This window comes from Xiphophorus hellerii, chromosome 20, assembly GCF_003331165.1.
Source record: "Xiphophorus hellerii strain 12219 chromosome 20, Xiphophorus_hellerii-4.1, whole genome shotgun sequence".
NCBI classification, from domain to species: Eukaryota; Metazoa; Chordata; class Actinopteri; order Cyprinodontiformes; family Poeciliidae; genus Xiphophorus; species Xiphophorus hellerii.
Window position 1 is genome coordinate 18,211,690 of NC_045691.1, and position 13,382 is coordinate 18,225,071.

A 13,382-nucleotide genomic window follows, 5' to 3' on the forward strand; every position below is an offset into this window, starting at 1 on the left:
TTTACTGCCATTAAAGCAGAAGCCGAACAGTCAGTGGTTACCACAGTAGTTCATTAATATATAGCTACAGCTACCACTGATCATACAGTCTCTCCTCGCATTAGTTTACTTCTTAACTGGTTTTGAACATTGCTGGTAAATGTGTTTAATTTCCACCAAACATATGTACTAATTGAGGAACTTTTAAAATGTACTTAAGCCTACTGTCTACACACTTACCAAAGGACTAGAGCAGACAGTCTGCCAAATTGCTCAGAAGTTGCCATTTTTTATCAGAATTGTGCAAGTTTTTGTTCATTAAAAGATGAAGTTTTCTCAAATGCACGTTATAAATTATATTTTTCTGAAATGTTCATGATGCACTTGTAATTCACAACAATTATTCCGCACTACACTCTCAAAAGAATCAGTTTGGTTGCGAGTGAAAAACTTAAATGTTCAGTCATTGCTGTCAAGGGAAAACTTGATTCACGTCCGTTTTACTTTTGATTTCTGCCCCTATTAGGACAGTTGTATAATTTAACAACAGGTTACAGACACTGCAGATACTTCTCATCTTCATATCAGAAACAATGAGTGCTCTCCTTTCTGCTGCTCACTAATAAATTATGGATGTAGTCATATTTTATCAGGAAAGAAAGGAGTCGAGGCTGATCTAAACATAGATTACATTTTTAATAAGTTCACAACATATTTAAGATTCTTTTTTCAACAAGAACTCCACAAGCATGGATTATCTGGACTCTACCACAGTCATATTAATAAATGAAAAAGAAAACATACTACCTTGTTAAAAATTACAAAAGATTGTAAAATGTATTAATTTGTCTTCACAGTAGCAAAATAATGTAACTGAAATTGTGTTTATTAAAAAATAATTTGATTACCTTTTTTTGTAGTTTGAAATTCAATTTAGATAAAAAAGTTCAGTAAATAAACTTTAGTGAAGTTTAGTAAAAATTTTATATTTCTGGTAGATTTTGATTTAAATTATTTTTATTCCAATAGGAGTTTTTACTGATAGGAGATGAGACGCTTAAGTATAAAGCTGAAAACGGTATCAATTTTGAAGACAGTAAATTGTTTGTTTTTTATTTTTACATTTTTAAAATTGGATTGTAGTTGTTTATGCTGTTCCTCTATAAAAACGACACATCACCAATACATTGTTATTGGCCTTTAAGTGTCATTGAGACTGTAGTCTAACAAACTGATATTTTCTGACACTACGAAGGAACGGCCTTTGGTATTTGAGCACTAAGAACCATTAAGACTCCTGAAGTGCCGAGAAACTGAGTAAATACAATGCTGCATTGCTTTTAAGTGGTTTAAATTTTCTGCGGTTAAAAACACAATCAATAACAGTGAATTCATCATTAGATGTACTGCAGGAGGTATGATAGGAATTTATAAGATTAACAACTCATCACTCACTTTGATTTGGGTTTCTTTTGTGACTGTGTTATAGACTCTACCTGTCTGAGTGTATGAAGTGTTAAGGATGAATGCTACCAGGAAGAGTGTCATGGGAGGAGCCTGTTCCCCCCCATCACACTGGTCGTGTGTGTGTGTGTGTGTACCTGGTAACACACATGCATGAGCATGAACCTGCTCTAATGGAAACAGTAAGCACCAAGGAGTTTTAGATATGGAAAGCAGAACATCACACACCTCATTGAGTTCGTTTTATTGCCAAGCGATGGCCCCGCTGCAGTTTGTTTGCTTTCCACTTTTCCAAGACGGTGGCCAAAGTGTCTCCTTTTTTAGCTCTGTAGACGAGCCATAGAATAACAGAGCTCCAGCAGATTTCCTTAGAGTGCTCTCTCAAATGTCACAAGCAGGCACTGGTGGATAGGTTCTTTTAGATGTGCTCAATATGCTTAATGGGGATTTTCAGTTTGTTTCCCTGCATGAACTATACATATGTATATCTACTGTATATATTTATATTTAATTTTTATTTGCTTTGCTTTTGTTATTTTTTTTCCAGGAAGCAGTTGTTAAAAGTTAACTTTGAATCGCCTCCAATATCGCCAAAGACTCCAGCTTCCGCTGTCAAATGCAAAACTTCCAGGGAGAACAGCCAGAGGTCCGGCAGTTCCATTTTAAGTAACTTTTTCCAAAAGAAGCCCAGAACACCTCCCGGTAAAGAAACTCGTCAGGATGTTCATCGGGGAAAAGTGCAGAGAACACCAAGCCGTAGAGCAAAGGGCTCTGACCTACATTCTGGAAAAGCTCAAATGTCAGCGGTTGTGAAGGAAGAACCGGTAGATGTGGAGGAACCGTCTATCAAGGTCCTGATGTCCCTGAAACAGCAGGTCACGCCTTGTCTGACTCCTGGGTTTGAGATGGCACATTCGTCATCGCCATCAAAAGATGTAAAGCCTGCAATCAAAGGTGCAGCCATTTTAGCTTTGTGCTACTAGGAGCATGTTACCCTTTTTAGCTGCTTTTTTGCTCCCTTTCATATCATTTTCTGCCTCTCTAGCCACTGCATAAAATGAGGAAAAAACAAGGAATGGAAAGGCACATTTAGAGCTGCGATACAGCAACACATAATGATCTCATGCATAGCCCTGAGTACGAGAGAGGGGGTACAGATCTTTAAACTTCAAGGAAATAAGATGATTATACTTTATTCATATATATTTTTTAAAGATGTACTGATCAGACTTTTTCTGGTCAACACCAGTTTCCTGTGGATTGTATTTTCTCTTTTGTTTCTAAACATAAGGCATACAAGAGAAAATGTGCAGCAGTCTTTTTAATATAGAACATAGTTTTAAATATTATAGAACATTTGAGTTTTAAGATTATTTGCATTTATGCATCAAAGCACAATTAAAAACAGTGCATCAAGATATACTGTGTTGGTAGATGTTTTTTTTAACTAAAAATGCAGCAAGCTCTCAGTCTTATTTTCTTTGATGCAGAGGGACAGATTTGACCTGGTTTGACCCGTCCATCACTAATCAGTCAATCAGGGGGAGACAAGATTGTCCAATCCTGATCTTTGACTGATTTGATGATTTCTTTTAAACAATTTTTCAGGTTCGAACAGTTCTACTTCAGATGATTTCACCAACATATCTAAAACTGGTTTTCTTGCCACATTGATCTGATGTTAGCTTTGCTTTTTAAGCTTTGCAGTGATGAGTCAAATTTAACATGATCATAAATAGTCCTGCGCAATTTTAGAAATGCAGGCATGACATGAAAAGATAATGACCATTCAAAAGGTACCAATATGATATTGGTAAATAGTTTGAATTCACAGACCAAGACATAGAAACTTACCAAATATTGCATTCATCTCATCTGCATGAGTGCAGTTCAGTGGGTGTTGTGCAGCTCTAAATATAAATGTTTATTTCTGCTGTATTTCAGAAATTTCAGTCAAGCTAATTGTAGTTTTATTCTTTTAACTTTAGATGTGATGTATGAATTTTTATGAGTTATGAATTTTTAAGTGGTTGTATGCTTTTACTAAGTGATAAATATAATGTCTTGTAATTAAGGAGACATCTTATTTACTGTTCCTCTGTAAGTATTGCTGTTCTTATGGCTTGTAGTTAATGATTAGAATCATTAATCATGGTTCTCTGGTGGTTATGATAAGTAATTTCACATATTAACCCTTTTGAATGAGTACGGTCAGCAATGCAGTTTGCTGTGACAACATAAAAGGCTGGGACCGAGTTAATATTCATTATGTATGCTCTGCAGTCAAATTAAGCTTGGCAGTAAAGAATCTAAAATGATTAATTAGTGTTGAGTGTCGATTAAGATGCTAACAAAGCCTTCAGCCTAACCTTTTTTTTATTATTATTTTGTTTTCCAGTTGAGTGTCCTGTGTGCTCTGTTAGTGTGGCACAGCACTTTATCAACAAACATCTGGACACGTGTCTTTCCAGCGGGGAAAAGAAGGAAAGCCTAAGAAGGTAAAGGAGTCAAGTCATTATACTTTAATAATTTTATAAACTCACTGGAAGCAAAATGGATGACAACTCCTTTTTGACTGGTGATGTCCTCTACTGTTCTCACCACACTCTGTTGTGCTTTCCGGCTCTGACTGGTGCAATTCCAGTAGCCCACTGTGATGCAGATGCAGCCCGCTGACAGGCTGCATCTGTAGAAGTTTCCTCATGTTGCTAAAATAATTATTGATAATTATAAAAAAAGTTACCTTACACATTTATTTACCTTTATTTTGAATTTGATGCAAATTCCTAAGCAAAAATATAGATGGAAACGGCAGAATTTTTTGTTTAACATTAATAAAAAATGACGAATCAAATTCTGTAGAAACAATATACTTTTTAATAAAAGTAAGTCTAAGATTAATAGATTTTAGGACCTATTTTTGAACAACACTGCTTTATTTCTGTATTTACTTGAATTTGATGCAAGTTAGATAATAAAACAACGAACAACATAAAGCTAAGGTTACCTGATAAAAACTTGCTGTGTGCTTTAATGTGCTGAATCATGTTGTGTTTTCTGCCTTATTAGTGACATTAATAAGGCACTAATAAGGCAGTTGAAATATGGAATAAAATAACAGCTGCATTGGCCTCAATTGTAATGCACTCTTATTGAGTGGTTACTAACCAGTGGTTACTAATGTCACGTGTCTGAGTTTGGCAACAAATGAGTCAAAACTTCTAGGCTCTCATTTTCTTTCTTGCTGGAATTCTGCTTTAAGTCTCTTCTGTCCCTTTAGTGTTTGTCTTTGTACTGGGTGATGTTGGGGTAAATGATTATCTTATATTTGCAAACCGTCTGTGCCTGTAAAACGCATTTAATGTCACAGACCTCATCTTGGCTGCAGGCTGCATCAATATGCAGTATGTGACTTTATTAAAGTGATTGATCTTTTTTAAAGCTGCCCTTGAAACCGTTTTGATTGTTGATTTGTAAAGCATCAATGTGCTTTGGTAAGTGAAGCAGTGTAGCCACTGCTTTATCATAATTAGGGGCAGGTGTCTTATTTATCTATAATCATTCCACAATATAAGTTTAATATATGTGGTGTATTTGATTAACCTTGCATTTTCATTGTTATTCTAATATCAGTAATTAACTTGACCATCCTAGAAAGAACCACATAACTTTTTATTCCTGTGCATAAACTGTTCATTTGTCTCCTTCAGCTCTCAAGGCACGGCCATGCGTCCGATGGCAAAGCTAGTGTACAATCTCCTTTCAGTACAGGATCTGAAGAGGAGGTTGAAGGACTGCCATCTGTCAATGCAAGGTTCTCGGGACCAGCTCATCAAAAGACACAAAGAGTTTGTCTACTTGTACAACTCGCAGTGCGACTCCCTGACGCCTAGATCAGGTGAGACAGCCTCGTCTTTGTAAATGCATCTGAAACCAGATAATTACAAGTACTGTTCTTTCGTTATGATGCCATCTATTTTGTGACGTTCATCACTCCCTCCTGCAACAAAGCTACATAGCATAATGCTGCCACCCCTGTACTTCACAACTGGGAAGGTCTACTCATGCTGGCAACTTTCCCCCTTTGTTCTCCAAATATTCAATGGTCATTATGGCCAAACACTGCAGTGTTGGTTTCATTAGACCACAGGAAATGTCTCCAAATAATAAGATCTTTGTCCTTAACTACAAACTGTAATTTGGCCTTTTTTTCTGCTGCTGTTATGCTTTTGGAGTAATAACTTCTTCCTCACTGAGTTTCCTTCCAGCCCCTGTCAGTACAGATCTTATTTCACTGTGGATAATTACACTCCAGGCTCAGCCTGCATCTTCACGGGATGTTTTACTTTTATCCCCTAATGAACAGTTTATTGACTCCGCTTTTGTATTTTGTCTATATTTGTATATAATTGTTTGAACAGATCAACCTGACACTATCAGGAATTTATGGAATACTTGTATAAAAGGGCACAATTTCCAAAGACATGGGAATGCACTTGAAGAATATTGTTTAAAAACGATGAGAACATTTTCTCCAGGGAGTCATTAATTGTTAAATTGATTGTTTTACTTTTGTGCATGTCTTATGTTTCAGTCATGAGCACCATTTTGTTTTTTGTTTCTCTCCAATAAGTACTGAATAAAAATGAACTACAACACACAAGTTTGATGTATCAAGCATTTCCTTGAGAGCTGAGTGGCTGAGCCTGGAGTGTAATTATCCACAGTGAAATAAGACCTGTACCGACAGGGGCTGAAAGGGAACTCAGTGAGGAAGAATTCATTCTGTGAAGGTGGTTATCGGCTCAGTAGGTCAACCTGAACTCACATTGTATATGTGGGGGGGGGGGGGGGTTTCTCGCAAAAAATGTGCAAATAGAATCAGAGGACTAACCACAGTAAGGCAGGATGAGTGTAATTAAAAAAAGAAAAACAGTGATTGAATATATTAATGTGGTTATGAATATCAATTAAATTATTAGACCATGAAAGCTCCTACCATTTGCAAGAATTCCAGTTGTTATGAATTCTTTTTGCATTAATTAACTTACAAAGATAAAAAGGATTCACTACAGTAGGTTGATATTGTAAATGTCATTTTCTGCTGTCCAGACGCGGTGTGTAGCAGTTTGAGGGTACTATGGTATGCATTGTGATCAGACATTCTTCTCAGAGGATGAGATCATTTCAGAGGTAGTAATTTTTAATTCAGGGATGCAGTTGACATTAATTTATAGCCATCTTCTAACAGGAGCATCCTAGAGTAATTTGTCTCTAAGCTCAGTTTCAATTCTTCTACGATGTCTCTAAAACGTTTTCTGCTCACAGTTGGACATAAGGATGTTGCCTGTTGAGGAGGAGAAAAAGATGAGACGCCGGTCATGCCCTGCCTTCTTGTTTGCATTTTTATTTTCTCAGAGCATTGATTGGTTGAGAGACAGTGCATTCTTGGTTTTGAACTCAAATCTAGAAACTCAACCTTCTCCATGGGTTAGGTATAAAAGTGGTATGCATGCCACACCTTTCAGATGCTTAATAACAGAAAAACCTTCTCTTGCTACTTCAGATTTTTTTTTTATCTCTGCGAGTCTATTTAATAAAATTCCTTTAAAATATTGTGAAGTTTGTTGTTGTAAAAAAATGGAATACGAATTATTTTGCAAGGCACTGCTCCCATTGTTTCTTTTGTTTGCACTGTAACATCATTGATCACCCTTGCATTTTATAATACTGGTGATTCAAAGATTTCTTTCTATGCTGTCAACAGTTGAAGAGCTTGCTAGAGAGGTGGAGGCCAATGAGAAGATGAGAAGTCAGATGCACGAGAAGACTAAACCTGTAAGTATTTATTGACCAAAGACAGCTGAAGATATATTATTCATTTTGATGGTTCTCATACTTTTTTTCATAAGAGTTGCTAATCCTAGCTGTAAAGATAATTGAGTATTTTTATGACTGAAGAAAAACATGGCATTTTAGTTACAAATTCAGAATTTGTGAAACATTTATTTGTTCCAATTTCAGAAAAGAAAACTTTTTATACCATAGAAGTTATAATTAAAAGTTTACTGTTACAGACAGTTTAACAAAGACTTTGCCTGCCATTTTGTTTTCATAAACGTTCCTTTCATCTTATTGATTTGCAGGTCATGGTTTTCACAAAGAATCAGTCTGAGGAAGAGATTGAGGAGATGCATTCAAATTATAGTAAGTGCTGTTTCTTTCTCTCTGTTGTGATGTCTTTTTCTAGTTTTACATCCAAGTAGTTTCTTTTAAACTGAAGATTTTAAATACTGCTACACCTACTTATATAAGCCTATTGCGTCCTTTCCTATTACCAGCTGTGGAGTTTACCCTCCACTTCAATCTCACAGGAGGCTGTGAGCTATGAATGTGGATGGTATAATAGTAACCTGCAGGCTGTTGTGTGCCACTGTTCCTGATAAGCATGTCTTTCTGAGATATTTAGTGTTTATTAATTTCGGTTCCCTAAAGCCCATCTGTGAGAGTGAGCTGCCAGCAGCGACGTAAATCAGCCAGTTTTGTCTTCAAACACCATGAGAAACACTGCAGCCTTTAGGTAATTCTATAAAGACAAAGTGACTCAAGAAATGGTGACGAATACACAGGTGGCTGTGAGAACATCTTGAGGGTTGTGGAGCTGCTGTTTTCTTTGTTAAAGTGTCAATGCAGGTTTTACATTCTCAGTCAGTCTCATTCAAAAAGTGTGGAAACAATGTGAACCAGATTTTCATCAATCAGTGGTTTTGTGCCAAATTTACAGTCTTCAAATTTATTGAAAGATTTGACCTGTCATTACAGATTTAAGTGGATTCTGGTTTTCTTTTAACAAGTTTGTTATCAGTAACATTAAGAAAAGTACAGGGACACCTGTACTTGTGTTTTTCTTAATTTAGGCCCTACTTTTATTATATTTATGCAGTGTTGCTTGACGACATCAACTTTCTGTCTGCAAGGAACGACAAGTAGCGTTACCAACTCATTTAACTTGGTTTGGAAAAGCCTATAACACATTGGCATAGACGAGACTCTTGACTTATCTCGAGAACTAGATTACACCTCAGCCAGCAACAGACAGTACAGATATTTTGTGAAGCAATTTGAATAAACTGGTAAAGCTAGTAAATACACTTTCATTAGAAATGCAGATAAATAATTCCATATATTGTCCCAACTGTCCTTATGATAAATATTCTACTTGCACCAAGTCTTAAACGTTAGTTCTCAAACTTTATTGGTTGGGCCATAGGACAGTTTTTTTCCAGGCCCTCCAACAAACAACAACAAAAACAGATTTTTTTTTTCCTTTTACAGAAAAAAAGGGGTAGTAAATCAGTACTGAGCAATACGGTATTCATTTGAAGTGCCTCTATTTCTGCATAAAATGAGACTATCTGAAAAATTTGTGAGAATAATGAAGAACTTAGCATATGCTTGAAACACTATCGGTAATCTTGAAAAAATAAGTTTTATTTTAGAAAATAAGATGCTGTTTTAAAATTCTTCTCTTTGAGATGAAGAAGCAAACGAGCCTCTACGTATTAAAAACTAGAGGTAAAAATGTGTTGTATTTTTAAAACATTGCAATTAATGTAATTTATTTGTGCAAAAAAACCGAATGAAACCCATGATTTCACTGCACTGTGCATGTACGTGTTAAAAGAAAAACATTTGTGAAGAAGTTTGATTCTTTTGACAGATTTATCTGATTGTTTATTTTTATGACTGACTATGTTTAACAGCAAGTATTCATCCTTGTAGCTCTTTCGTTTTCTTCTATCCTTTCTCTGTGTATTCATGATATTTATACCGCATCACATAGCGATACACTGTGATCATTGCACAGAAAGATCATGTACCTGAGCCCTTTCATGATAGATGGCAATATTTGCTCCAAAACTGTCAAGAAAATATACTCCTCCTGCGCTGTGGCTGGACAAAGGCTCTACTAAGTACTTGAGCTTTTCCAGGTTGTGCCTGTCACCCTGGAAACACTAATTTGGTGAATGTACTATATTTCTAAAACAAATCCGGGTTGACACATTTGAAGAAAAAATCGGAGGAAAAAAAACTAAGTAAATATCCAGAAGGCTTGTTTACTCCTCTTGTTATGACACCCTACTCTGAGAATCACAGGACTAAACAGACTTTTTAAAACTTGGATATTAACCGTCTAATGGCTCAAGTGTCAAAATTAACTGAGATTCAATTTTGGTCACTTCAATTACGCTCTCCTTTTTGTGTTTTTTGTTGTTATGAGTCTGATATTCAAACTTTCTACATTGAGAATTGATCATCAAAAATTGATCATAAAATGTCATGTTCATCTTATTTGTAGAAGTTACTTCTGAAAAAGGTTATTAGGTGATATTACTTTGGCTGCAAGCTGTTAGTTTGTTACCAGGACACAGGACTGGGCTAAAGTGGTATAGGAAATCTGCTGTATTTCAACATCGAATTGTTCTTTGACAGTTTCCTGAAGTCTAAGGTTTTATAAGTGTCAGCGCTTGTATTCGGTGCTCTTCCAGTCAGCTTGTTCATCTGGAAAACAAACCCCTGCCTCATCCATTGTAGCACAAAAGATTCACAGAATCAGCAGGGTGCTGTTTTATGTGGAATAAAGTGCAGCATATTAATACAGCAGAGATGTACGCTGTTCCTTTGAATACGTGCTTGTTCATAATATAAAATCATTTCACGTCTGAGACAGGACCATTGTAACACAACCGTATCCAAACTTTTAATCAGTGTAGAAAGCCTCCGTCTGGAGCGATGCCCTTTATCAGTGCAGTACCAAACTCGGTGCAGATGAATAGGTATTATTTGACATTTAGAGGTGATGAAATAGAAAGTGTGTTTCTTACTTTTTTGTGACCATATATGTCTAGATAACTGGCTTAACCCACATCTAATGACAGATATTTTTTTAGTATCAGAGGACATAATCCTAATCACAATTCAGGTCATGCTGACATAGTTGGATAAAGAGCTTGTTGAAAATAACTTTATAGAGCTAACTTTAAAAGTGTTTGAGAAAAGGATGTGACTCACAGGAGGTGGGTTCTATTTATAGCTGCTCTGGTGTGATAACCTCTTGATTTATCAGAGGAGGATGTGGATGAGTCACTCTACTGGCGTGGGGAAGAGTGAGTGAGCAAATAAGAATGTGGAAGCAGACTATACTCATGCAAACACAAAATCCTTCAGGACATTGTAGACATTTTTTTTTAGTGTGACCTGCTTATTTTTGGCATTGGTTTCGAAGAAAATTATCTCACAACAAAAACTAAATACAAAACCTGGGCAATATTGCCCAAAATTCACATTATATAATTTCAAATACCTCTTAACGATATCACAGATGATTTATTGATTTTTTTTATTTTATTTTTTTGTTTAATTGGATTTGCCCATGTATATATATATATATGTGTGTGTGTGTGTGTGACCAGAGACATTTAGTCTGTTCATAGAAATGCTGCTGTATCTCTTGTCAGTTTATAACTTCTAAAATAAAAAAAATACAAATCTGTTATTTTAATTTATTTAAACATTAGTCCATTTAAACAGCAGTAAATCATAAGGTCTAACAGAGTAAAAAAAATAAATTTAATTAAAAGAAAAAAGTTTTATGCCAGTGGTCAAATCTGATATAATTTAACTTGAACAAGCATTATATGGATCCTGGTTTGGCTCCTGCAGACGGACTCAGGCTACTCCAGCAGAGGAAATCATGACACTCCCCAGCCAGTGAGGCCTAATCTCATAGTGTGTCGTTGTTTTGCCCCCGGGTCTTTTCCTGGTGAAACATGACTGGAATAACTTATTTGGAAAGCATCACAGAAGCATCTTTGACAGATGCCTATATAGCATCAATTGCCTTCATTCTCCATTTGGAGAAGTCGTTTTCCCTACACCATGAAAAAGAACGTATCCCGACACTATATACAGCACTTTGAAAAAGTATTTTCCACATTACATATTTATTCTGTTTTTGTCACACTTAAATGTTTCAAATCATGAAACAATTTTTATATTCGACAAAGATAATCAGTGAAAAACAGAAAGTGGCTTTTAAATGAGAATTCAATTTATTTGGACAAAAGCCATTGAAACCACCCTGTCCTTCTGTGGAAAAGTAATAATTTTGGTCTTAAATCACAATTTTTTTAAAAACTCATAATTTATCTATTTTTGCAAACCTGAGATGGATTTCACAAGCCACACCCAGTGATGATGTCACTTGAAAAGAACCTATAAAGTAGGTTAAAAGATCACAAAAAGCCACACATCATGCCATGAAATGAATTTAAAAAAGTCATTTATATCAGTTTGTCTGGAAAGGGTTATTGACCCACTACTGAAGCTTTTGAACTTGAATGAAATATCTTGAGAGCCATTGTACATAAAACAGTGGTAAACCTATCAAACTTACTCCTAGAGAAGCTTAATGACCCATCCAATGATCACAAAGTAAACCAGACAATCGTCTAAGCACTGTAGGCCTCATTTGTCTAAGGTCAGTGACTTAAAACTAGGGATTGGATGGCAAGATGGCATTCAAGGGAGAGACCCTTTTAAAAATATTTGGTGGGCGGATGAGAGAAAATTCGAACTTTATAAAATGTGTGTGCACCATTGCATCTGGCATGACGCTTACATATTATTTCACTAAAATAAAATTAGTCTTAAGAGGTAGTTACTGTTTCACACAGGCATAGGTTGGTTTTAATGGCGTTTTTCCTTAATAGTTGAAATCATCTTAAAAACTTTTGTTCAAATCAGCTTTTAAACTTTTGTATTTACTCAGTTTACGTTTGTCTTGTGTTAAAGTTAGTCTAATCTGAAATATTTAAGTTGGACAAAAATGCAAAAGTGGAAGAAATCTTCCACAATGCTCTATTGTGATTTGCATCAGTATTTTCTGTCTGAAATAGAAGAAAAATCAATCTTTTTATCTTTCCAATCTTTTGAATATTTAAATAAAGAGAAAATCAAAATTAATCCAATTGAACTGATGTATTGCAGATGGTTGTCTCGCATTAAAATATGAGTTCACATATATATTACTCTGCATTAGTTTAAGTTTTCCAGTTGTCTGCTACGATGTATTATTTTCTCTAATGCATCTTGGTGTGTGGCTTTAGTCCGCTCTTTACCAAGCAGTGCAGCTCAGCCACGTGGCTACCACTTCAATTATCGAAATACATTAAGTTTATAGCACTGAAAGACAAGGCATGTTACTGTAACATAATGCACACAGGTATTTCTATGGCTCTTTAATATATCCTTTGTCCACAGGAAAGCAGCACAGTGGTGACTTCTTTCGGCTAATTGCACAGGTCCGAGGCCGACTGCAGAGCACCAGACAAGCCCATATGAAGCAGGATGTGAAGGTGGAGAAAGAAGAGACCCAAGCTTCACATTCTTCTGGTATTACAACAGTGATAATTATTGATCCTATCAACTATCAGCAACAGTTGGCTTGTTCCAGTTGAAACTTACTAATTTTCAAAATGCCCCTTAGATAATTTTTTCGCTTAGAAAGCAATGGAAAACACAAGTGCACTCTCTTAAATAATAAAACACTGTTCACAACACAATATCATCAGGATTTTACTGGGTCTTAAAAGGTCCTAAAACTCCAGATTCTTGTTATTATAATTCATGTTCTGGAAATGTGCTGGCAGCAGAAATTTGGTACATATGTTCTAGTTCAGAATGGCCTAATAAACACATTTAGGGTATTTATTCAGTCTTTCTTAGAAATCCACTATAGAGATCTGTCCACCTGTCCGATACTTTGACCCTATCCTGTACCAGCTGCTTCAGGAGAATGCTTGTATAGTAAAGTTGATCTTACTAAACACAGACTTGCTAAAACTTGTTGCTAATGGATATAAAGAAAGAATAACGTT

At 35.7% G+C, this 13,382-nt stretch overlaps 1 protein-coding gene across 3 annotated transcripts in view; it reads left to right on the forward strand.

The window, feature by feature from the left end:
- Positions 1 to 13,382, forward strand: part of rad18 (RAD18 E3 ubiquitin protein ligase) — a 41,011-nt gene that overhangs the window by 13,685 nt on the left and 13,944 nt on the right. For all 3 annotated transcript variants that reach the window (XM_032549797.1, XM_032549798.1, XM_032549799.1), the window contains 6 exons: positions 1,991 to 2,397; positions 3,842 to 3,941; positions 5,154 to 5,341; positions 7,211 to 7,281; positions 7,590 to 7,650; positions 12,766 to 12,897. In XM_032549797.1, the coding sequence (XP_032405688.1) occupies positions 1,991 to 2,397; positions 3,842 to 3,941; positions 5,154 to 5,341; positions 7,211 to 7,281; positions 7,590 to 7,650; positions 12,766 to 12,897 (959 nt within the window). The remainder of the gene's footprint in view (positions 1 to 1,990; positions 2,398 to 3,841; positions 3,942 to 5,153; positions 5,342 to 7,210; positions 7,282 to 7,589; positions 7,651 to 12,765; positions 12,898 to 13,382) is intronic.